At 37.8% G+C, this 27,259-nt stretch overlaps 1 protein-coding gene across 1 annotated transcript in view; it reads left to right on the forward strand.

Moving 5' to 3' along the window:
* Positions 1-27,259, forward strand: part of SYT1 (synaptotagmin 1) — a 241,185-nt gene that overhangs the window by 171,963 nt on the left and 41,963 nt on the right. Inside the window, exons 6-8 of the mRNA XM_041409785.1 lie at positions 1-168; positions 3,370-3,537; positions 22,112-22,229. Coding sequence (XP_041265719.1) covers positions 1-168; positions 3,370-3,537; positions 22,112-22,229 — 454 coding nt within the window. The remainder of the gene's footprint in view (positions 169-3,369; positions 3,538-22,111; positions 22,230-27,259) is intronic.

Consider the following 27,259-nt stretch of genomic DNA (forward strand, 5'->3'; position numbering starts at 1 on the left):
CTTCTGGTTGGGATTATTCAAGCAGCTGAGCTGCCTGCATTAGATATGGGTGGTACATCTGATCCCTATGTGAAAGTCTTCCTGCTGCCGGATAAGAAGAAGAAATATGAAACAAAAGTCCACAGAAAGACCCTTAACCCTGTTTTCAATGAGCAATTTACATTCAAGGTAGTTTTTTAATAATTATTGATATTTCTTAATTTAACCACTTTGTATCTCATGCTTGGCTATGAATTTAGATGTCTTAGTTAATTGATAACTCAGCAAAATAATTTTTCATGTTGTAGAAAGCCACGATGCTCAATCTTGCTATATAATACAGGGTCAGATAGGTTTAAAAGGTACAGTTTGGTTTTAGGCACTTTGATTATCCTTATAGATGACAATCTGATCCATATTTTATGGCTGGATAAAATGTACAAGAAATTCAGAAAACAGTGGCACTTTGACAAATGTCGTATAAATTTCACTAGACCAATGTTTTCTTTAAATATCAGATTTATTAAATTCAGGATAACATTTCCTGAAATATAAATTCAAACTGAAGGGAAGTAAATGGTGAAGGGCATTATGGCAGATTAATCTTGCTAGACTTCGTCATGGCAGTTCTTTGCCATGCTACTTTATGTATGAAAATAAATTCTTTTTCAGGTTTAATTAAATAAACGTAGGTAAGCCTTACATTGCAGCATTTACATTGTTCCAATAGTATCTATTAATAATGTTTTTCTAAAACTGTGGCCAAATTCAAACCCCAGTTAAATAGTATAAAGGAATACTGTACAGTGTGTTTTACAGGGCTTCTGCTTATATACATTCCTCTGCTGTTACTTCAGGCCTTTCTCTTTGTGCCCAAATCTAATAGCTACAGATTGAAGACAGGGGCAGTGAAAGACTCAGGCTATGAAATCATTCAATGAGAAAGATATCCCTGTAGGCCACAACTACTACTGCATATATAAGCTTATTTTTTCCTTGAAGATGTTCATAAAAGTAATCTTTTGTGGGGAGTTATTTCTTTCTTGAGCTTTCCTAAGAGAATATTTAAGAGAACAGAGTTCTAAATTACGTATTCCTATGCAGCTCACAAAAGCAAAGAAAGAACAAATAATGCTGTCATCTAAGATGAAGACACAAGTTATAAATCAGGTCAGCCACTTCTGGACTATAATGTCCACTTGTTGTAAGTCACATCTTCAGTATTTAAATTTTATGCTCCAGAAGGCAGTTTGTTTTCCATGCCAGACCTGACAGTGTGTTTAGGTGCATCTCAATATGGTACTGATCATCCCCTGTGGTCTGTGGCCTGTACTTGAGAGATAACCAGCAAAGCATGCCTAGTACTGTCATTGTTCTGAGGACTCTAGTGACCATTTAACTGGAACTGCAACTATAATAACAACTTCTGTGGGCACTGTTGACAGTGTCTCATTTACTTGTGCAGAACTTTGCTCCTGTGACCCACTTCAGGTGGTGCACAGCTGCTGTTGGCATCCTTCCCATCTGTCTGGCAGCGCTGCCCACCAGGCAGCCCAGGCCCGTGGCTTTTTGCAGGGCACAGCTACCTGCCTTCCTCCCAAAGTACAGCCAATGGGAATGAGTTGACTTGTGTTTCTGCTGCATTGCATCTTGAGCCCTGAACCTTAGTCCTTCCCCTTTTCATTTCTTTTTCTCAGACATCCAGGGTGCAAGTGTTTGTCAGACTGCAGCTGTCTAAATTGTGTACCCACGCTGCAGTGCCAAAAGGAACCAAGAAGTCCTAGCTGCAATGCACCAGCCTGGCAGAGGGAGGTGTTCCTCCTCAAATCCAAAGTGGGAGCAGGGTTCATGTCTAGAGGAGTGACACATCTGTGCCAGAAAAACACTCCTGTATACGTGTCCTTTTACCACTTGCTTTAAGTCAAGAGACTGATTACATCTGAACAGAGAGCAGGGAGAGGAAGCAATCCTTCACAAGAGCTGAGGCCATCCTTGATAGCCCAGAACAAAGCTGGAGACTGAGGCAACATTAGAAGTAATAAATGAAGGAAACATTTAGAAAGGGAGGTAGCTAAAATGAGCTTTACTGAGGTCAAGTACGGAAAAGTAAATAATGATGAATGTAGTCTTCGTATTCCATGTGACCAGGATCCATTAAGTGGTACTGTAAACTAACAAAAATAAACTTCAGAAGATTTTTCTTCTCCCGTTTTCCAGGCTGTATAAAAATAAAACTAACATTATTTAGAATTTTTCCTTTCACATACCTTTGCCCTTTTTAGGAGCTACAGATAATTTAGAAAATGGAAAATAGATTTTGCTGTAGTATTTACTAAGATACACAGCCCTGTACCACTGAAACTATTCGACTCAATAATGGAAGCTAGATCTGGCTCTCAACTTGATAGGCTTATTCTAAATGTTATATAAGATGTTATGTAAAGGGAAAATTACTTGTTGTTACTTAGTATTTTAATAAGCAAATGGAAGCTGAACAGTAACAAAAGACAACAGTCCTAGGGTTTAAGCAGGCAAGAACATGGAGGTTAACAAGGCCAATGGTAATGCCACGCTTTCACTTTCTAATTAATAAAGTATTTACTGAATCCTATGGAAACCATTTATCCTTGCAGGATATACTCAGATTGACCAAGTGTTCACATAACTCCAAACAATTCCTACATCAGACCTTTTCAGACAGCCACTCAGGTGTAGCTTACCTGAACTGCATGTCTCCATCCTAATATTAAAAATGTGACTCGTAAACATCTCGTTCAGCATCTGTTGGAACCACATGAGAACAGCTGGAGAATTTGTCAGAACATGGCCTTCTGCCACCACAATTTCTAGTTCCACATTTTGACTTAAAAAGCACCTTAATATGTAACATGTGAAAGATGTAGTATTGAAAAATATGCCTTGGTAAGTAATAGGTATTGGTACTGTAAGAGACATATCCAGTGTCTAATTACTTTGTTTCATATATAGTAAGCCAGTTCTGGTTTTTTCATGAGTCTGGGAGCTAGCCATCTCTAAGTGATGACAGGTGATTTATTGAGGAAAAAACAACATTGTGTGAAAAGTTCATGTGTCTTCAGTGCAAGTAATTTGGCTTCTTGTTTCAGTTTCATCACCCACAAAATGATTTGAAGTAGAATGAGAAAAACCCAGGAGTGATGAGTGAGCTGCCACATTGTTCTATTGAGTGCCAGAGCCTTGTCTCAAGAAATACTGCATCTGGTGACTCTGAAACAAATACACCTCATAATTTTCTCTGCAGTTCAATTTACCTGAGATGACAGCTGATAAACCAAAGAAATAGATCTGCATTGTAGTGGACCAATCTTTATTGTCTCAGATGCAGAGTTTGTCATTTCCTTGTCTTTGCAGGTGCCATACTCTGAGCTGGGTGGAAAAACTTTAGTGATGGCAGTTTATGACTTTGATCGTTTCTCCAAACATGATATCATTGGGGAATATAAAGTTGCAATGAACACAGTGGACTTCGGTCATGTCACTGAGGAGTGGAGGGACTTGCAAAGTGCAGAGAAAGAAGAGGTAAGAAAAATCAGACTTTTTTTCCTCCCAGAACACTTTTCACCTCACCTAGAAAAACAGACAAACTAGCAATATTTTTTTTTGCCAAGACAGCTCCCATCTGTTATCAGCATTTCTCAGATTTACTTTGCCTGATAAATTTTTAATATGCATCTTTTCCAATACTCACTGAATGCAACATTCTCCTCTGCTAATTCAGTCAATCTTTTTGATACTTTATGCAACATATTATAAATGTTTTCATGAGTTTGACATTTTCTTGAATTGGTGCATTTTGGGTACATAGAATTTGCATTTGATTTTAAGTGGTGTGCATTTAGGTTTCTTGGTGGTTCTTGGGGGTTTGCATCTCAAGACATCTTATTGTGCCTGATGATAATGGTAGAGTTTCACTGAAATACCTCACAGTTCTGTTGAACTGCTATCCAATAATAATCTTTGATTAGAAATATAAATTTTACAAAAACCTTGGAATGGCATCCTACTCAAATATTTATCACCTTTTTTATTTTCCTCTCATTGTCAACATCCCTTGGATTCGTTATTTATTAGGTATAGTGCTACATGTACACAAGACACTTCTTGGAAAGATTTCATTATCAGATTGTGCATCCTATGAGCTTGTTCAAACTGATACATCCAACTTTTTGCTTACTGTAACACTATTTTGTCCTAATTTTTACATTTTTTTTCTTTTGATTGGTAGACAGCACATGCCCACTCAGAGTGCCTAGCATGCTTTAATTCTCTGGTGGGAGGAGAAATAATCATGAGTCTGAGTTTCTCATCGTCTAATTCAGCTAATGAAGTGCTTTGGATTCAAATCTTAGTTTCTGTAATGAAAGGGGCAATCTCTGAATGAAATCTTCCCTTCTCACAAGTGGTGAAAACCTGAGTATTGATTTAGACTAAAAGTGGTGAAAACAGCATCAAATGCAGAGCCACGCAGCCTTCTCAGGTTTTCAGAAATGGTAGACTTCAGTCTTCCTTTTTGAGTCTTTGTTTTAAAGACTGTATTTTCAGATGGCTTTTTTCAACTGCTTATTGATTTGAAAGCCACTGCTGCATTGAGACTGTTCTACATGGCATTGTTTCATAGTGGCAATATTTGCAGGGCTCTCTTTCTGCAGGTGACATCAGTCTCCTGCTATGTGGGGCATTTTTCTTCCACTCTTAGAGTTAAATATGAAAATGAAAAAAAGAGATAAAGGAAGTTTTTTGTTCAAGGGCCCTGTTCTTTTAAGCGTCCAGCATACTAGAAAGCTGAAAATGTGAAATTGGAGTGTATTAATCCTTCCAAATTTTATTAAGTAATGAATTGGTCTTTTATTACACTACTATCTGTACTTTCAAAGTGTTTTATGCTTTTCTGTTTAAAAGCACACAAAATAAGCCAAACTATGCAAAAAGGAATTGTCACTTTGCCTTCTTTAGGATTTTAGAACATAAACAATGATATCCCTATATGCAGCTTACAGATAACATGCTACAGATGAGTGTGGGGTTTCGTCTGCTTTATTGCATAGAAAGTTGCTTCTTAAGTGTTCTAGCTAACATCCACAGTAAGACCTGATGCAGTCACTTGATTGCTTTCATAAAATTCATACCCTTCTAATACAATATGATTAAATCCTTGCTTGAAACAGATATTGAGTGTGTGAGCTACATCCAGAAATGCATTCAGAGTTGGAAAATACTATTTATTAGAACAGAAGGATATAATTAAAATAAATCATTCTGGAAGTATTTGGATATTAGAAGAGTATTGCAAGAGCTTTGAATAGTTTGCTGTAGAGATGAAATCTAGGTTGCCCTCACCTTTCTTCAAATTTCAGATACTGTTTATGCAGAAAAAACACTGTTATTTTTATACTTTTTTGATGGAACCTTTTTGAAGTTGCCACCAAAGCATGGCCATTTTATTTATAACAAGCTAGGCAATATGATGATATGAAAGCATCATGAAAAGCTATGCTTAGACCAACTCCTTCAATATTTTTTCATACTACAGGAGGTCTCATGTTTTATTTTTGCATCTCAATGCTCAAGCATGCAAGGTATCCAGTCAATATGGAAAAATATCATAACTTGGGGTATATGGAGACATTTTAATCTTAATTTTCTATATACTATGTGTAGCTGGTTTGTAACAGCTTATAAGCTCACTGTACAAATAAAAAGTGATTCTACAAAAACCACTTACTCATTAGACAAGTGTATTTAATCCAAACTTAATTCTGCTCTATTATGGAACCTCTACTTCTGTCATATATATGTTGAGCCAGATTCAAATAATTGCTTAGCCCAGTTCGGAAGAGAAATCTCTACCAAGAACCAGGAGAGGTGCATCTTGTCAGAAGTTTGGGAGCTGTGTTTCACATGAAATGTCATGCATCTTCCAGCATATTCCATATTTGATTCAAGTACCTTACCATCTTTGATGTTCCAGTCCCTGCTCAGCAGAAAAGATTCCAAGCAAATTCTAGTGTATTTTAAGTGGTAATAAGTAGGGATGGGAGAGATCATACCTGTGTAAAGGGATTGTCATCTGACCCAGCAGATGTTGCAGAATTCACGGCAGATGCAGCTGCAACCAAGAAGTACCCTGGTTTCAGAATTAGAAAAGACAACACTGTGTGTAGGAAGGCTAACATGATTTACCTATATCAGATATGCAGCAGTAGAAACATGTTTGTCTCTTGGTAGTGATCATGAATATTATATGGCGGTCTGGCTTACTAAAATAACAAATTAAAACCTGAGCAACTGCATTTCATCAAAAAATTTATGACAAATGTAAACCTATTGCTAATAAAATATCTTTTGTTGACTATTACACATATTATAATTGTGTAATGAGTTTGTCCTTGAAAAGCACATCTGCATGAGATTTGCAATATTTGAAGAATGACAGGCTTTATTTCCTTTCTTGCCCTTACAACACTTAGGCAAGTTTGTCAGTTCTCAGCAACCTAGTGCTAACTACGATTCTAAATATGAAATTAAGTATAAGTTTGAAATTAAGTATAAGTTGCCAAAGTATCTGTTTAATGTTTTAATTATGACCCCTAGACAAGATGTATACCAAAGTGAATCAGTGGCAGCTGTCACTAGTCACTTTAAAAGAACTATCTAGGTGGCATCGGTCAAAGTGAATATAAAAATCTTGGTTTTTAGTTTATGTCAGATTCAGTTGATGCACATCACAGAATTACAATATAATTACCACTTCAATCATAGGGGGCAAAACAATTTTACAAGCAGTTACTCTTCTTTTTGCTCATAAAGCTCCACTGTACATTCTGTCCTTTTTTTAAAATGGGCTTAAAATTGAAGACGGAGGATGAAGGTTTAATGAAATAATGTAAGCTCTATCTCTCACAGCCTAGTCACTTGAATGGCATCTCTCTGACACTGCATTCTCTTCTGGGAAAGGTCTTATTAATATATTTATGTTGGTGAAGCACTTTGAAGGTACAAGCCTTTGTGTGAGCATTTGTTATGACTGTGAGAGGGCTTTGGGAATGTGCAGTGACTGCTAAATATTGAGGAGGCTACTACTAATGAGCTGCATACGTTGAATCCTTTTTCCTTGGCTGCTTTTAGATCTGCTGTCCCTGTGTCTAGTAGTCCTTCAGCCTCATTTGACTGAGAGTGTGGGAGGGAGGAGTGGTAGATACTGAAAGGTTATTCACTTTTACCAAGTCTGACATATAATGGTTTGGGCACAGAGTGTTAAAAAGCAGATCACAAGAGTTTGCTCCTCTCTGTCATCTACCAGATGTCATTGCTATTAACTTTATCTGAGTACACACTGCATCCAATATCTGTTATCACTCCAGTACAGAAGGCCAGACAGACCTCTTCTTTGCTCACAGCAGTGTGAATCATACTGAGAGTCATCTTCTGAATACTTCAGCTGATTTCCCTCCAGACATTTTGTTATATTGGCACTTAAATTGAAAACTGGTTGTAGCAAACATGCCAAGAAATTTTTTGAAACAATTCTTTCCCTTGAAAGCAGTGGAGAAGCAGAGTGTTTTACCATAAGGAGAAGGATCTTTGTTGACCTGACAGTATCCACCACGAAGAGTTCTGCAGATCTTTCACAATTGCCGTCACATGAGATGCTGCATTATCTGATCAGGCATCCACCATGGTTAGCTTACATGATGGATGCATGCTCATACCACAGTGGGTGATGATGGGTATATTTTATACAAGGCTTCTGAGTAGGAGGTCTGTTGGAAAACACCACTGTCACTCCTACATGATGCACAACCCCCAGCGGGAGAGGTGCAGGATGCTGCCTTGGAAAGGGATGAGAGGGAAATGTTCTGCAGATGGAAAGAGCAGTTCTGTGACCCTTGACCATGCTGTTCATGAGGATTGCTCTTTCCTGCCTTTTCCAAAAGTAAAGGATGAAGGAAGGAGGTGGAAAAGTGGGCCTGAAACATATGTATTTAATATCTTGGTTGTACTTCATAGAAGTTAGAGACTGTCACAAAGTTAGTGAGCCACCCAGCTCATTGACTCTCTGGAACTGAAACTTGCAGAGATCTAAGAGGAAAGGACATTTTTACAAAAGTCGCTGTCAAATTACAGCAGCAAATCACTGTTATTTTCTGTTATAGTTGCAAGAGCAATGGACAGATGATCTAATAGGCCTTTCCCATTGCTGGTAATAACACTTAGTTCCTTTACAGCTTTTCAGATAGCATAGTGCTTTGCGAAAGAAAGTATCATTATCCCTATGGAGATGCTGTCGGAGTGTCAGACAGATTTTAAAATGTGAGATTTCCTTTATTTAGCTGCATGTTATATTGGAACACTATGTTTTCTTCATGGTGTTTACATCTTCTCAAGTTCACTTCTTCTTACTCCCAATTAAAACTTTAAAATGTTAAATCTTAAGGAGGTTTTAATTTTCAGGTTTTGTGAAGAGTTTATGCAGTAAACAGAGATCGTTCAACACCTGTTCAACATTGTAAGTGAAGCATCTGTCCTGCCAAGGAACTGAATTTCTTACTGAGACAGGGAACAAAACAGAGGTTCAGAAGTTTGAGAATAAGCAAACCTGCTTTAAAATTCTTCAGCAGTTAATCAGTTGGTTTTCATCTTGAAATTGAAGATGCTAAAATGATTTTAAAGGTAAAACAATATGATTCAAGTGGAGCTGTAAGGGTACTGTTTTCAGTTCTTTAGAATTATGCTTTTTTTTTTCTCACCTTTCATACTCAAAGTGCTGGCAATCCCACTATACAGCTTTGTTGAGTATTCTCTTTTTTAACTCCCTCTCTGGAAGAGATGCCTTAGGAGGTCACTTTCTTGTGTTATAATAAAAATAATGTAATTGGCTTACTTGAAATCAAAAGGGATCTTGTCTTGATTAATCTCAAACTGTCTGGCTTTACAGATATTAAATTCAAATACAGAAGATGGTATAAAAGAAGAAGAAGCTCATTGATAGTGTTAAATCCAGGCTCTTCTGGGGCTTTTCTGTTCCTGGACAGTATTCATTCTGAGATCAGAAAAACATGTATTGCTTATTTGCCAAAAACGTTCTTATTACCATTTTCCTTTCGTGTGGAGAAGGGCATCCTGAGGTTAAACTCTGCTGAAATAGTAGATCCTACACTTGGTGCTAAGCATCTAATGACCCATAATACACAAAATAATAATAATATTTATTTCAGACAAAGTATATTGCTAGGAACCTTGTAGAAAATTACAAGGCCAAAGGCAGGAATAGTGGGAAGTTCCCAGCCTCCACATATTAATATTACTGTGTGGGATTTTATTGCTGAAGCAGAAGATATTTTAAAGTTCAAAGACACAGCCACATTCAATGGCAATTGGAAAGCAATGTTCTGAATAGTGTTTTTATAGAGTTTTGAGAAAGGTACTGAAAGGGATCAAACTCATCTGTAGCTAGAGTATGAAGAGATATTTTGGATCCACACTGCAGAAGGAATTCCAGGAAATACAGACTTAATTATGGAGTACTCCCAAGTATAAATGAGAGAAAATGGTTCTGTAGGACCAGCTGATGAATGAAAGAGCCACAGAATATGTTATATCTGGAGTTGTTCATCATTGTTCTCCAACTGGACCTTTATGTACTGACTTATTTTTCTGACTACCAACATCAGTGAATGCAAAATCCAGAGGCAGAAATGGCCTCACTGGGATTCCAGGCAGAAGCTTCATGGTAGTCCAGGTTAATACCTTATTTCCCTTTCTCCCCTACATTTCCAAAGCAGCAGTGACAAAAATCATTATCGGATTGCTGTTATAAACCGGGATCAGGAGCTAAGGGAAGCTGCAAAGCAGCTGTGTTAAAATACAGTGTCATTAGAAAGACCTTCAGAACAGAGAGCAGCATTTTTACAGTCACAAAGGAAGAGCAGGTCTCACAAAGATGACAACAATATTTTCACTAGAAGGTTGAGGAGGGGATGTATGCTACTCCAATATCCTTGCTTTTTTGTGTCCACTCCATGTAGAGGCAAAGGTTTAGGAATAGTGGTCCAAAGAGAAAGGGATTAGCCATTTTCTTTTTTTTTTTTCCTTTATCACCTTTTAAACACTGATTTAAACCATGTCAGAGATTACCATAGTAACCATTTAACCTCTTTTCAGAGCCTGTTGTGTTTCATTTTAGTTCAACAATGAGCTTAAACTGGTATCTGAAGCACTTTGCATTGTACCTGTGGCAGGAATTAGCACGAAATGCCCTAATCACAGTTAGAATCCAGAACATAAGACTGTCTTTTTAGTTTAGAGGTATTAGACTTTTGTTTAGTTTATGCTAGTGTTTCAAGAGGTAGAGTACATGAATTTTGAAGTATACCAGGTCTTATTTCTAGGCTAAATGGACGACAGACAGAGATAACTCAGTTCTACAGTTTCCTGTTCTATCATATAAGTCAATTTTCTACCAAAGGCCAAAGAAATCCCTCACAGTGGCTGATGTGTTTTTAGTGTGTTACAGGTAACACAGCAGGGTAAGTTTAGTGCACCGGTACATCTCTCCTCTTCCATTCCTGTGGCCTTCTGCAGCTTACTTTGTGCTTGTCACCATCATAACTAGAGAAGCATTCAGCAGGGGCTGCCTGGCTGGCTTACTCACTAGAGGGATGGAGGGCTACTGCTGTCGTTTTGTCCCTTCCATTAGCAGACTTTTCAGAGTATGATTTTTTTCTGTAGAGGGCTGGAGTGTGATCACTACAACAGAATTACTACTGCTGTCTCATTAAAGCAGAACACAACTCACTTTAAGCTGCCATCTTCAGTGCACAGATGAAATCCATTTCCGACATCTTTTTGGATCCAGATGTGTTCTGTATGTGCTTCTTGCTGGCCTAAATCTAGAGTAAAACATGTACCTGAAACTGAATCCAGTGACATGGAGGTCAAGATGTTTTCCTTAACAATTATGTCTGCGATCACAATTACAGAAATAATGTCAGAGATATTGTCCTAATTAGCAGTGAGAGAGTTGAACGTTGTGTTATTGCTGCTTGGTCGGGCACATGCGTTTGCCTACAGCAGAATGGAACTGGGAAGTACTGCAGCATCCAGTAACACTGATAAAGGCAACTGCATTTGAGAGCCCTTCTCTTTGCATTTCTCCACTTGTGGCTGACCTTGAGTTCAGATGTCTTCTCAGCCAAAGAGCTTGACATAAAATTCTGACTCGAGTCATTCCCTGTACGATTACTATTAAGTGGGGTTTACAATTTGCTTTTGATGCCCCCAATGTAGAACATGGCACTGCAGCTTCTCAGTGCTATGGCGGGCAACAGGCAGACAGCACCCGGGCTTCCCATCAGATGCTTTATATTAGGTGCTACTTAAATTATTTCTGGTTGTCTTAAATCCAGTTATTTTACCTCTGTTTTTCCATATCTTCTTCAGTAACTGTGAAAATTAACAGGAGGACCTCTTGTTGATGAGTGGAGCCTCAGCTTCAAAACTGGCAGCAGCTCATTTTTGTAGGAGTGCCCTGAGGTCTGCAGCTGACATCTCCTGTCTGTTAATGTCCAGCCCAGTTTTAGGAATGGATTATGCTGAAAGTGGTTTTACTCACTCAGATTTGCACATTAATTATCAGGAAAAACATTAATTTTCTGTGATTTTTTAGAGCAGACAAGTTTTCTATGACATGTGGGTCATTTATATTAGATAACATTAAAATTTTCTTTCTGCAAAAAGTTTCCCATTTCAAAAAACCTTTGTTTGCTTTATAAATAGTGCTAGTTTCCTATCAATTAATTTAGACATTTCTCTAAATAAGGTGGTATTATTTGCCCTAAATCTGGAGGATTCTTAGGTCCTCAAGGAACATTTCAAATAATGTCCTATAATTGAACTTAGTCTAGGAAATAGGCAGCATCCTGGAGCTAATAGTGTTTTACCAATGCCAAGTTGGGAGGAAAGTGGCACAAGGAAACCTCTTACAAGCTTGAAAGTTAGAGCTTGCTTGGTTTTGGAGCAAGGAGCTAGACGCTCTGATTCTCAGCGCTCAGCAATGTTTGTTATAGGCAGCTTTGCACCGCCACTGGAAAACTCTTAGAGGGCCTTTAAGACCAAAGAGTTTGAAAGTTTCTGATTTTAAGACAGAAGTAAATGAAGAAAATAACACATCCTTTTATAGCTTTGGCAATACTCTATCTCTCTTTAAAATGTGTACTTTATTTGTTACTTCGATGTTACTGGATTCTACTCTGTTGCTGATTCTTGTTATGCCCTTCTTCAGTAGATTCAACCAATTTAATACATGATCCTTTCTCTTCTCTACATTACTTATTCTCTGTAATCAAGTCATGTCCAATCTTCTTTTCAGAAAGCTGCAGAAATTAATCTTTTCTTTTTTTCAAAATCAGGTTTTCATTTTTCCAGTAAGAGTCTTTTTACCTTCTTTGTAGTTTTCAGCATCTAAAAAAATGTATGTACACAAGAGCTGTGTGCAGTATACTTTATTTCTTTGTCAGGCAGACCAAGTCACCAGCCTCTTCTGATCATGTCTACTGTTGATTGTTTTGCACAGCATTACACTAACAGTCTGTAGCTTATGACCCTGAATCCTCAGCAGGAGGTATTGCTTTGTAAGATACCTTTCCTGATTCAGAAGATACTTATAAAAAGTCTGGAGTTCTTTATCTTAGACTGTAGAAAATTTGCTTTCGGCTGTATGAAAATGTCCTCATTGTAACTGGTTACAGGTAACTGATAATCACTTTCTTTCTGACTAACCTGTTGCATTGCTATTTACTGTTATATCACCTGCCTCCTTTGTCAACAAAATATCTTCCCCACCTATAAAAACAGCAGTAGACCTTGAATGGAAAAAAAAGAAAAAAAAAATGTTCATGCTTCCTTCATCAAGCAAATTTCCAATGTAACCAAAGAGGGAATCTGGTTTTAGTTGAAAGTACCCTTTTTTTCCCATAAAACAGTGTGACTACATATTCATGATATTTTATATCCTTTAAATCAACATTATTACAACTTATATGAATTCTTCTTTTGTTTCATCTGTGTTTGATAAAACACAAATGACTGATAGATACCACCTGTATCCTATTTGGCCTTTTTTGAGTAAGACAAGTAAAATATTAACACTGTTTCAGCCTTATTTCCCTTGTGGTCTAAGATTTATTAAAAAGGAACATCATTGAGCCAGGAATCTTATGATAAGTGCAGTCTTCTGTCCTAGATTTTTAGCTAACTGCAATGAACTCTTTACTGAAGAGATTAATACAATCGAGTGTGTGGTTCTGATTACTGTGATGACCTTTGATGAGCTGCCTTGTCTTCCTAAAGAATGTGTTAAGAGACTTTTTCAAAGTGAAATAGTGAGAAGTTCAGTAACAAAAGAGGAGTTTGCCACTATGTATTTATCTAACACTTTAATATTTTTCAGTAGTTTCATAAAAATAAAAGTTTGAATGGTTAGTTTAAGAAGTGGATATTAGCCTGGTAAGGGTAAGTCAGTAGATTTGAATATGTAGCACTGGTTTGAAGGATCTCATTCTTGAACTGAACACAAATATTTAATATGCTGAACTTAAAAAAATATAATACAAGGCATTGTAGTAGAAGATATGCATTAGTTTCTTCATTTCAAGTGGAACCAAAGACAAAAATACTGCAATTATCTGAGACAGTATTTTACTCTCATATATTTCTGACTTCCCTCAAACTAGGGAGCACTACAACAGGAGCTTTTCTGAGCTTTTCAGCTTGCCTCTTTTCCAGCTGCATATCCTTTACCTACCTCATGTTTAGGCAATTCCAATGCTCTGGAAAAATCTTCAGTACAAAAATCAGTAAGAATAAGACAATGTGAGAAAACTTTCTAAATTAAAAACTGTGATACAGAAAGAGACTTCTAGGCCTGCGTGTGCATAAAAGCAATGAATGGGGAAAAAAAAGATTATATTGGCTGGGGTGAAATTTTACATGAAAGAAAGTCTTCACCTTGATAAATTACAGATGGAGAACTGTCTTGCTATAAGTCTTCACCTATTAGCTGTCAGCTTAGATCAGTTGTCTGTGGTTTTCCCATTAGCAAATCCAGTTCCTTTTCATCTTGCTATGCCAGTCTTCAGTGTGCAGCTCTTTTAAGGTCACTGCTGCAGTGCAGTGGGAATCCTTGTTTTGATGTGTGGCTAAGTTGTCTTTGTGTGAAAATAAAGGCACAAACTGGCTTTGGTACAAAACTGTGTTGTACGCTGCCCTGGAAGTTGGAGAGCAAGGTAAGAAAATTTCTGTAAGTTTAAAGGAATGCAGTGTCTTAACAAAGATGGATCCTCAGCTTCTTGCCCTGTTCAGGGAAACCCTTGAGCACATGGCAGGTCATCATGTGTTCTGTTTGGCCTGCCCCTAGCTAGCCAGCAAACAATGCCACTATGTATTGTCTCTTTCCTAATTGCCAACTTAGGAGATTTTGGATGAGGCTGCTCTGGGCTATGGGGTTTGTGAGGAGGTCATGGAAGGGAGCTGGAGGTAGTACTAGCGGGTATTATGGAGGAACATGAAAGCTGAACTGGTGCTTCAGCAAGCAACAGAGGAGAGAAAGGGCATCAGTCAACATTTATTTAATGTCTTAGTAGTAGGTCTTATTGTCTTTGTAGTTTGTTGAAGTTTCAGGAAAGGGAAGAAGATAATGCCTGTGAAGGTAATCCATGAATTCCACTGAATTTTTCTTTATAGTTTTTGCAGAACAAATAGAAATGTAATACTATATGGCTTCAGTGATGGCAGCACTGATTTTGCCTGATAGTCTTTCCCTGGTGCTGATGAATTTCAGCAGTAGTTACCAGCAGCCATAGATGATTAGTCATTCCATCATGCCAATCATTCCCACTTTTACTGTTTTGTTCAAATCAGCTTGTTTCTGTCTTGGAGTAACCAATAATGTATGGTTGTTGTAGCAAGGACTCTGTTCGTGCCAGGTTTTTCATGCAGTACCACATGCAGTCATACATCTTACAAGAAAGAAATCGGTAATTACTTTGATTCTTAATTGCAATTCTTTACAATTGTCTACTGATTCTATGTATTTTTGGATGTATGCTGTAATTCCAGTTCATAGTCTAAAGCTTTTAATTAAATCACCTTTGGAAACTAAGACACGCTTGGTAGTAGACACTACATTAACTGAGTATTAAGATGCTCTTTACTACAGGAAATTTCAAATCAAGCAGGGGAACTGTAGTGTGGGTTCCTATTACCCTATCACAGAAGGACAATGACTTTCTGTAGAGTGACTGCAGTGCATATATAATATTCTAATAATTAGAGAAAAGCTTTGTGATTTGACTTCTCACAATGTCTGATAAGCCAAGAAAAAAAATCTTTCAAATGTATTACATTTCCTTTCAATGTTGTACTTAAACTCCTCACTAGAAGACTAGCCTTGTGACATACTGTAGTTAATAAGTTTTACATGCTGTCAAAAGTAATAATATAAGTGTGCCATTCAGTTAAATTAATTTTGTTTTGTGCACTGGCCTGCGTAGACGTGAGTGACATTTAGAAATATGATCAGGCAGGAGCTAAGGAGAAGCCAAGTGGCAAAACAGAGGGACATGCAATCATTAAAGCAGAGCAGCCAGCTGCAAGCGTTTGTGGGTAGGCAAAAAGTTACCAAAAACCAGGCCATGACATTCAGCCATATATGATTCTGTTCATTCATTCCTCCCTTTCTCATTTATTTAAGAAATTCATTTCCTTCTTGTTTCATTAAGAACTTGGTATGTTTGGCAGCACAGTCTCTTGTCTGGAAATCAAAGAGTGCAGTTTGGCTAGTCTTTGATTTCAGCTGCCTTCGGCCACAGCACTTCTCATTTTGCAAGAGGCGTCTGATTGTGATGCTGTTAAACTGATGACTGTGAAGTGTCATTTTCTACTAATAATAACAGTGTTTTCTCTTTCCATTTTCTGTGGTTTTTAGAAAGCAGTAATTGAAGTCCTCTTTCTAAATAGCTAAAAAATGTAATAAGTGGACTAAAAGGAGGAAGCTGACAAAACCTAGTTTGTTAATTTTTTAATGATATTGGTTGCTTCAAATTTATTGCCCAAATTGCTTTCAAGTCAAATTTACCATTATGTTGGGGAATATTACATAGTTATGGCAGTTAAAAGAAATGCAATCCACTGCTTTTATATATATATTGCAATAAGAGGACAGAGATGTGTCACGAATTTCTTTTTCAAGTAGTGCTATTCAGAGGGGGCTGGGGGAAAGAAGGAGAAATAAGTAGATTTTTTTCTTTCCAGAGAAAGATCCTGATAGGTCTCTTCCTTTTAAGCAAAGGTAAAAAATAGTGCTGGCAAAAAAAAAAGGTTGTATCACAAAGAGTCAGAGTAGGATTGTGGCAGGGAAATCACTCAAAAGCAATATGCAATTAAACCCTTTCTTTTGGCTCTTTCTCACTTATACTTTACAGCATGTAGACACAGACTGTATGCCTACAGATACGACCTCCCAATAGCTTTAATGAATTCACTTCATTTGAAAGAGTATTCTGTCTGCCCTAGAACTTCTCCCTTTTAAAATTTGCCTCATGGACCTTTACTGTCTGCCCTAGAACTTCTCCCTTTTAAAATTCGCCTCATGGACCTTTACTTCTATTTCTGTTTTTTCTTTGCCTGATATCAGTTTCCTTTCCATATCTTCTTTAGCCTGTTGTCACTGTTAGTCCCTTTTCTACAGGGTCCAAAGTGAGCCCTATGGCTCTTTGCCTTGAGAATTCTGTTTCTTCCAAGGTCTCATGCTATAACCTGTTTCACTTTTCTGCTTGATTTATGTGTTAGATGTCTTGTAACTGCACTTACATTATCAGGGCCTTCCTTTTGTGGCCAAGTGTGCACATTTGAAGAGAGTGTAATCTATGAAGACTCTTTTAAAAGAAAAAGTTAGTAAAAGCAAACAGGAGAGACTTTTGATCAGACATTCTGTACTTCCGTTTTGTAAGACAAAACACAGACTGATCATAGAGTAAGGAATCATGCAGTAGGGCACTTGTCTGTTCATATTCTATTGTTTTAAAATAGTTTCTTTAAAGGTACAATCTTGAAGATGGTTCTGCCTTCTCTCCAGAGGCTTTTAGCATTTATTTACTTCCCGCTTGGCTGCTGTGTTCATGGGCATGAACTTTTTTCAGACAACAAAGGAATTACTCTGCTGGTCAAATTAATGGTATAGTTGTTAAAGCCCTTAGGTTTAAATTGACTGGATGCATAGATAACATTTTGCAAGTCTGAAACAGGTACTTCTGCAATAAGCCTTTGCCTGAAAGGGTTGGGAGAGCTCTGCCTCCCCTCTCCACTCTTGGTGTTTTATCCCAAAAGCAGTGCACAGACTTTGGGGTACAGTGGTACTTGGTGTGCATGCATATTCATGTCATAGTCTCCAATGTGCCATAAGGGCTGACTTGTTAGCTCCAGCTTTTCTTCCCCTTCCTTATCTTTCCCTGCTGCACCATCTATTTCTAGCTGCTTCTACAAACTGAGGACTAGGAGTTTCTTGCTCACTTCCCACTCCTTTGCCTAATTGTGGCAGAATCATCTTCATATTGTGGGGTCATGTCAACCCTGATTTGCAAATATAAGAGGAAAAGATTTTTTCTTTCCTGATTATACCTATTGCATGTTTGAAATGTTCTGCTTTGTTCTTTAATCATGTATTTATCAAAAATTCAGTGTCTTTGGAACTAGTAATATCAGACAGCTGTGGTAGCAATAAAATTTCATGTTTACTGGTTTGTTGGGCACCCTTTTTTTTTTCTTTATTGCCCTTCCCCAGTGTGATCCCATTTTGCTCTATGGGTAGAGGAGCAATGCTTTCATAATTCTAGATCCCAGCTATGTATACAAGTTGCTAATTGTACCCACTTGCTGCTGTGGCTTAATTGAAGTTGGGAGCAGTCTATGTCATCAATTTCTGCATCCATGTGGTTCTGTCACTAGTATTGTTGTGGCACCTTTTGAGGCTTAGTGTAATCACGCCTCACATGCTAAGAAAAGGGATTTGATGGATTCAAGATCTCCATGAGCAGACAGCATGTGGTGGCCTGCAAATTGTTTGAAGTGCATCAGTGTGGGAATTGGGATTAGGGATTCTGTCAATAGAGTTCACCTGGGTTTCCTGAATTTGGAAGACACTAATTTAGCTCATAACCCACAAATATGCTGTCCCTGTTTTCTCCACAGAGTTTTAAAACATTTTGATAGCTGTGAAAATTAAACAATGAACATTATGAGCTTTCATTGTAAATATTGATTAGGGTAAGATGGTATTACTTGGGGTCTTTGCCCATAAATCACATCATATTGTGTGTGTCTCAGGCTTACGCAAATATTCACAATCAAAATCAGATACCAAAGTTGGAAAACCACCTCACTGTGTTTATATTGTTCCTATAGTGATTGGTTTTGAGTCTTATATCTAATTAGGGGAAAGCATATGGTGCTGTGGCTTGTAATTTTGGTATTGTTTTACTAAGAGATGTGCAAGCATCAACTCTCTCATAGTATGTTCCACAAAAATGTAGAGAATGTTTACATTAATGACATAATATGTCTGTTAGAGATTTTGCAGTACAAATGAGAGTGATCTGCACAAAAAGCATTTTTCTCTGTAGCTCATTAGGAAAGTGTCTTGTCAAGGCAAACATGATTACTGACAAGTAGGAGAAGAAGCACAAAACAGGCAGGAGCCACTTAAGAGTCATTTCTAAAAAGTCCAGGTTCTCAAGAGGACTAAAAATAGCCTTTCCTAAGTTGAAGAAGTGTTAGCAGCATTGTCTCTGTCATTTATGTTCTGCTCCATTGCATCCTCTTTAAAAGTAATGAAGTTATGAAGTTGCTTAGATGGAGAGAATGTTTTGATTGGTGTATAAGCATTATACATGGATAGGTTAATGACTATGAAACTCCCAGCTGGAAGTTTCTAACACTAACGTACAGTTTCCATCAGAGATCAAAATAATTTACTAACATAAATTATTTATACACAGGGCTGAAAGGAATTAATAATAACAATAAGGCATCTCCATGGGATAATCACCACACCAGCAGCACTCATCTGTACCGCGTAGCCCTGCAGGGGTTTGTAATTATCTCCTGCAAACCACACCTCTAGTGATTGGGTTTTTTAGCTTCATTGTAGTGCTGCCACTTCCAGCGCCTTGCCTGACAAATACTTTTTGAATTTAAAAAAAAAAAAAAAAAAAGTGTTGCAGTCATGTGAAGAGAAAAGGTTACAAGCACAAGAGGTATTGTAGAAATTCAGTTGATATAGATTTTCATACCAACAAAAGAACTGCTAAACCTGATTCTGGAAGCATCTAATGAGGTGCCTACGTTTTTACTTCAGGTTATTCACTGGAATTAGCCCAAAGTCTGCTGCCATTTCCTATGGCTTCCTGGTGATCTAAGGAAAACTGGCTGTTTGCGTGATGCTGTCTTCTTTGTGTTTCCAGCAGCTAAAATTACATTAAAAGAGGCTAAAAAAACATTAAATGCCCTCTTAAAATTACTCTTCTGTATAGACAATTACAGTATTTGCAGAGAAGCATAACATGATTACAAACAGAGAAATGCTGGTGAGAGGTGATGGTCTCCGTGGCAATAGCTGTTGAGTGTAAAGTACTTCCTTCAGCTACTGCTGATGCACTCAGATCAGAAGCAACAATCCTAACACTATTTCATGCTTTCTAAACACACTCTTGTCTCAACACAAGATTCAAGAAAAAAAAAAAAAAAAGCCACCAAACAAATATTAAAAAAAACAACTAAAAATTGAAGCAAACAAAACCTAAAAACACTTACAAATATCCACTGAAAGGAGCAATTAGAAGCATGGTATCGATTTAAAAGGGGCAGAAGTTCCTATGCTGCTACAACTAAAGCTCTGCCTAATGAATCTGGAGGTGAGGCAGAGCCCTTGAATATTGGGTAATACACAGGTACAGAGATCTCTAAGATGGAGGGACTAAAATAAGCCTTCATATATACCTTGTTTCAGCCCTCACAGAGCCCCATGAATCCACAGGCAAATTTAAGCCAACTCTACAATGTAATAGAGCAGTGACTGTGAAGAACACCAGGTGGCTGGGTGACCTGTGATCATGATAACACAAATCAATAAGCAATTGATTTCTTTTGTTCTGAACAACCTGCAAGTGATAGATCAACTTCACTGTTACCCTATCCAAAATGGACTTGCAAAACCAAATGTCAGGTGAACAGGAGCATGTTTTGCTGTCACTGTGCCATTCAAAGCTCAGCTAAAGCCAGGCATGGCTGAAATCTGTATTTTCACAATCTGAATCTGTGCTGGGGTTTAGGACAGTATATGCAGTCAGGGAGGAATATTAAATTCTTTCATGCCAGTGCAGTCCATGTTCTGAAAGACATCTAGGGTTGTTCTAGAGATGAGTAAATTTTTTTATATTTGTGTCAGTCCTTTTGAACAAGGTAATAACATCATTCTAGCCCTTCTGGGTCAGATAGAGGTCTCTTCCCCAACTACTCAGTTTTCGACCTGAAGAGTCCTAATCTGCTTACATGTTCCTTCTGCAGAAACTGTCATATTCTTACTTATTCCTGCTGCTTTTCTTGGAATCTGTCCCAGTTCTACCATATCCTTGTGAGGTGAGGAGGACACCAAGAGTTTTCAAGATACTGGCACAAGTGCATTCTGACAGCATTATTTTTATAGAGAACATGCATTTAGCATCACAAGCTATTTTGTTTGTTCTGTCTAAGCATTTCTTAACTACATGTAACTATGCTTGTTCTGTATGTTTCCTGATCACTGATGATTGCTGAGATTATGTCTGGCAGGGAACTATCTATTACCATCCCTGGATTTCAGTCCCAACTTGAAATAATCAGCTTAGAATCATTATAGGTTACGTCCTTTGCACATAGACTGTCCGTTCTGTAGGAAATATCCACTGCATCCATAAGCAAGTGAGCAAGTTGCTCTCAGTTGTGTCTAAGAAAACTGTGGAAGCAAAGAGATATGATCATAAAAATGTGCTTTATACTTTACTATCAGAATAAATTGTGGAAGTAGACACATGCCATAAGAACTAATGCCTTTGAAAGAGAAGCGTGGCTGTCTGAAATTTTTTATTGGTTGGCTTGGTGTAAGCTCATCCTTCTTGTCTAAAAAACATACTTGTTAGCCCCCCTAGAGATACCATGGGCCTTGAAAGAAAAGGAGGAAAGCAGCTTGGATCATCCAACTCATCATTTATAAGCGATATCCTCCCTCTCTCATCTGCAAGCTCCTATCTCTTATTCATCCTTTTAAAACAAAGTTCCTGTAATTCTGAACATCATTCAGCTTTTCCCTCTTTGCCAGGACTGTTAGGAAAATATTAAGCGATGAATTGCAAAAGGCTGCATTTGGCAGGATCTCAGATGATGGGCTGGAAGGCAAAACCAAATCCTTCCAGCTATTCCTCATGTGAGGAGGGATGTACTGTGTCCTTTCATGGTCTCTATCTGCCTGGTTTTTTCCCATTCCAACAGACAGGAGACAAGTCTTTTTTTATACTGCATATTTTGTACTTTGTGGGTTTTTTATACATTTTGCTTTTGTGACAAAGTGTGATGAGAAAGATCCATATTACTGTTTCATAGAAAACACCCTAGTAGCTGTGTGTGCATGTTTCTTAACAGATTTCTACTGAAATGCAGCCTGAAGAAAACAAAAAAATCCTGGCTAAGTTTAAAGAGCAAACCGTATTTGTGGGACCCCTATTGTCAGGGGTGAAATTGTGAGAAATATCACTTACTTTCGGGCAAGCACATATCTTGTCATTTGGTTGTACACAGGATAGTTGCTGCAGGAGACTTGAGGTTATCAAGGATTTAATCTGGACATTTGTGGTAATTTTATCAATATTGTTCATTTGAATGTTTTCTTTAGCAGTACAAGTCGGAGATGTAATCCTGCTAATTTCCTGTGGGGCTTTCAAAATTGCATTTTTTACAAGGTAAAAAAAAATCATTAAAGTAAAACATAATGTCTTGTTTGCCTTCACAGCAAGAGAAGCTGGGTGATATCTGCTTCTCCCTCCGTTATGTGCCTACTGCTGGCAAACTGACTGTCGTCATTCTGGAGGCAAAGAACCTGAAGAAGATGGATGTTGGTGGACTATCAGGTATGTGTGTGAAAATCTCCTTAAAGATTTTGCAGGCTTGTAAAGGCAGAAAATCAACTAGTTTTCTGCTGGAAGTCTCTTGGCTGAGAAGGTAAGGGCTCTTGCTCCCTGTCTGAAAGATGTGGTTTATGTTTTCTTGAAAGTTAGGGCATGACTGAGTATATCAGAACTAATTCTAGCTTAAAAAAAAAAAATCACAAGACATTGCATTCCGCTCCAAGACAAGGTCTGAAGTGTTACATGATTAGATGAGAGTGCATGCTCTCTGTACTTTCCTTCTCTCCTGTTGCCTAGAGATAAATACAGACTATTCAGGCAGAGAAAAAAAATCTGACTACAATTCCTATTGTCTGTTTAATGTCACAAAATATGAGCATTTCACTGCATTGTTGCAGATAATAGGTACCAGAGGAACTCGCCACAGGTTGCCGTGCTGACTGCTGTTTGAGGTCTAGGAAGATTGTTTCTGCATTTGAAGGGCTCAGGTGTGATTGCTTACGCGTGCAGAGTTAGAGGTGCGCTGCATTTGCGTGCACACCAGAAGTCAAAACGTCACTCTCGTGCGTGTGGTGGGCGGAGAGGCTGATACATCCACCGTGCTCAGGAGCTGCCAAGAGCCCTGGCAGCCTTTCCGTGGGGTGAGGCTGTGCACGCTGTGTGTGACAGGGTGTGTGCCACCTCTGAGGGAGGCACTTGGGCTGTGTCCCAGCAACCTGCTTCAGCTCCCTGTAGGTTTCTGTTCTCTGCTGCCTCTGGAATTTGGACACAAATTATTGTATAGATTGCCAATTAGTTGAGACCAAATTAAATAACAAGGTGCTTTATAAGGTGAGGTCTTTCCAGGAGAATTTTGGTTTGCATGCCTTCTGTTGAGAAGAAACATTTGCTACCCACCATTGGGAATGAGGCTATTTCCAGCACAGTTCTAGGAGCGAAAACTTTTACAGCTGCCACTAACACATAGATGATGTAATTTCTCATTTTGATTTACCAAGTGACAAGAAAAAAAGTGTTTTGCTCTTACTTTTTTATAATCTTAGCACAAGGTAGTAGCTATATGCAAAATAAACAGAAATGGGAGCTTAATAAAAGCAACTGTGAAGGTTTTATTTACCACTCTTGATGAATAACTGGGGGACCTTGCCATAGTGTGGGGAAACAAAGTCTTCTGTCAATAACCGGTTATTTTTTGGTTTTTGTTTTACTTGCATCTGAAGTCATCCACTGCACAGCAGCAGACATAAAAGTAAAGGACATACAAGTGTTGTTGTAGTCATTGCTCAATAAAGGCTAGCCTTTTCTTGTCCACAATGGACACTCGATTAAGACACACCACTGATAGTTTCCCTAACACTCATAATGAACAAATTGCAAATTAATGTTCATAAGCACATTTACTCCTAATGGTTTCCTAATGAAAGATTAGATTCTCATAATGACAAAGCATGGGGATTTTTGACTGAAAGTTAGCTCTGACAGTCAGAGCATCTATATTCTTTTCCAAACTTTGTAAGAAATGTGATAGATAATGGGTACTCAGCTTATAAGAAACGAAAGAGAGGGGCAGGGGAAACATTAATGAACTGAAGAGCTTCTACAAACTTCAGATGGAAAATATAGTACATTGTGTTGGAAATAACTCTGAGGAAATGAGTGGACTTAATCTCCTCTGTGTTCTGAGGCACATAGAGGACATTTAAATTTCTAGGGAAAGAGAGGTTTTGTTCTCCATTTTTAGGGCCATGCCAAACCTGAAACATCATGTTCTCTTGGAGACAAACAAACCCAATGGGATACCATAGCTGTAGCAGGAATTCAAAAGTCACTGACAGTGATAAGTGGCAGTTAGTACGTTATTCCTGGGGCAGTAATTATAGATGAAATAATGTTGGTTTAAAGTAGATCCAGGGTCTTTCATTAGGGAATTTATCTTTTGAATAAATTATGTGGGAACAACTTTGGAAATCAAGCTGAGATTCTGTTGTCATTATTCACACTAAATATTACCTACTCTAAGTGCTAACAAAGGTGACAGGATTTTATCTTGATTAGCAAATATTTCCCCCTAGTTTTGTTACATTCTCTAGATACTAAAATATATTTTCATATTATAAAACTGAAAATTTAGCATGACAGGAAGGGTGGGAAAAGGTTAACAATCAAATGTGAACTTTAACTGAGTGTTACCTATATATTCAACAGCACCATTAAAAAGAGGTGAAAATGCTGTAGTTGACACAGATGGGGGAAACAAATCTTAGCAATTTGTCAGAAATAGGCAAAAAATACCTTTTTTGTTGTCTTTTTAAATTTGGGATATATATTTTAGTTATTCTTTTCTATTTTTGATAAGATGCTGGAAAAGCAGAATCCAGACGTTTGGAAAGGGTTCTGCTTTTCTCTTGCACCCATCCTTTATGCCTCTGTGAAGTTTAGCTGCCTCACAGGGAGAAGGAGCAAGGCCCTGGCTCCTGCAGAGGGAGCAGTGACAAGCATTCACAGCCCAGTGGGGGCAGCTTTGTGGCTTCCTTCTGGCTGCTTCTCTCCACATCTCAAGCATTACTGCTGCTAGTAAATATCTGCCATACCTTTGCACCTCAGTAATGTGGGAGGTTTCAGTATTTACATTATCTTTAGCCCCAATAAAAAGAACCAGTCACTGTGGTTCAGTATTCATCTGAACTTCTACCACTCTACATAAATTCATTAAATCCATCCATTGTGGTCAATTTGGCTTTAAAACATGCTTGATTTTCATTTAATATGTGTATTTTTGTTATGCAGATAGAGAGAGCCCTGTTACAAAAGTACCCAAAGCAAGAGAGATTGAAGTATGTTGAGAGCACTACCTTTCCTAGCATTTTTACAGGGCCTCAGCTGGTAAACCTTAATCCTCCTAGTCAGCATCTATATCATACTTAATGGTTACTACAGCTGCTTTAAAAAGAAAAAAAATATTAAAAAAAAAAAAAACCAAAAAACAAAAAAACCAGCTTTATAAAAGCATTTATCACCAGCATTTTTCATAGATGTCATTAGCAGTCAAAAGCCAAGCATAAATTATTTTGGAAACAGACAATAAAAGGCAACAAACTAATCATCAAATTCATTAGACTTACTTTTACAAAACCATATCACTCATCTGAGTAATCAACTCCCAGATCTTAAACATAATTTCAGTGTCAGGCTGTGACTAGAACAAAGCTTGGCTCAAACAATGAAACTATTTAGCCTGAGCTCATCAAGTCACTGCAACAAGTGGAAATTATTACTTCTGGTGAGCAAGGGCCTCTGGCAAGCTATTATGCATATTCTAAAATGGCATTGTAATTATTTAAATTATATTCAAATGCATTGCTAATGAATCTGACATCTGGAAGGTGATGTGTAGGAATTAATGATACAAAGCAATTATTTTTTTATCTGAACTTGGTGGTCTTGGGTGGCTTTATAAGCATACTTCACCTAAAATGTCTGTGAGACTTAGAAGCTTAGGTCTTACAGGGAACTTAGACTCCCAAGTTACTCCATTGGTTTGGTTTTTGGTGATTTGCAGAATTGGAAGATTTCAAAACCAGTTTATGGTTTAATCTCTCCAAACAGTCCTTAGATACATAGTCCAACTAATTCCTTGATAAGGGCACAATGCAGCTCTCCAGTGCCATTCGTTTCACAAAGGTTGCCTCTTAGTTACAGTACTTCATTAGGTTTATGATCCCTTCTGCTTCAGAAAAGGACAGGAATTGTCTGCAGCTCCCCTATGAGATATTCATCTAAATCAAAGTAATACTAATTTCAGATACCGATTTAAATAATACAAAACTCTATTCTAAATTCATTTTAATCTTATTTGTAGTTGTAATTTTAACTTAATTTTTAAAGTGAAAGTGATTTTGTAACCCTCAGTACACTTGAGTAGTAGCTAAATGTGGTCTGTGGGATAAATATGGTGCTTCTTTTTACTACATGGCAAAAATTTGAAACACATACACACATTTGTACAAGTAGTTCTATAGATTTCCATCTCTTTAGCCATACCCTCTATTTGTATTCAGTTTTGTTCCTAACATAAAATAAAGACTTTCATTGCAACTTCCATCAGCTTCCCCTGCTTTGATTAAGCCAATCACTGAAATAAATTACGTGATTATCTTGAAAAGCATTTTCCGTCTAAACCTTCAGGAGTGGCTGGGGCTGGCTCCTGGACAGACTATTGTTATGAGGTGTTTGGCCACTCAGACCCCAGCTTAAGTGCCTTATTTTGGTTTTGATTTGGGCTTTTTTAAGAACTTCAGTGGTTCTGTATATTACAGTGAAAAACTGGTTTGTATCAAGAAGTCAGCTTTTAGTAAGTGTACGCCTTAATACATGTTGTCATCTTTTCAGGATTAATTTCAGTATGGTTTATTCCTTCTAAAAATCTTTGAAAGCTAATATGATTTTGTTCTTTTTGTATTATTTTAGTATGCTTAGCTTTTAGTGAGTGTATTTACCAGGAATCTATTCTCAAAGCAAGCAATTCCCTTATGTCCTCAGCACTGCTGCCTCTCACCACTCCCAGTTTCAATGGGTAGTGGATGCCCTAGCTGGAATGGGCTCAGATATTGAGTTTAGGAACTGTTGCCAAGTAACAGATACTGTAGCGGACCCTAAATTGTACTATTTAGTGCAAATTAATGCTTAGAAAGAGCTGCAAGGAGAATAGGATTGTCATTGGATCCATGTGCTCTTCCTTCTGCAGAAAGCTGCAGATAGAGTTGTGAAAAGAAAGCAGCCCATAATCAGGCCCATTATGTGTGGATGCTAATCTCTGCATTTATGAGTTATAAATAGAAAATACACAGCACCCCTTTGTGTCTGCCAAGTAAATACTCTGAACCATTTCTGGGGACCAAATGGTTCCCTAGCAGGAATACAGCTAGTTTTCTGCAATTCGAAAGATTGCATTCAAATTCAAAAGGCTTGGTTCAATGTCTTAGTTGAAAGAATTGAGAAATTAAAAATTGTTTAGAGACCAGCTCTTTGAAGAC

This window comes from Onychostruthus taczanowskii, unplaced genomic scaffold (assembly GCF_017590055.1).
Source record: "Onychostruthus taczanowskii isolate IOZ18803 unplaced genomic scaffold, ASM1759005v1 scaffold31, whole genome shotgun sequence".
In the NCBI taxonomy this organism is placed as follows: domain Eukaryota; kingdom Metazoa; phylum Chordata; class Aves; order Passeriformes; family Passeridae; genus Onychostruthus; species Onychostruthus taczanowskii.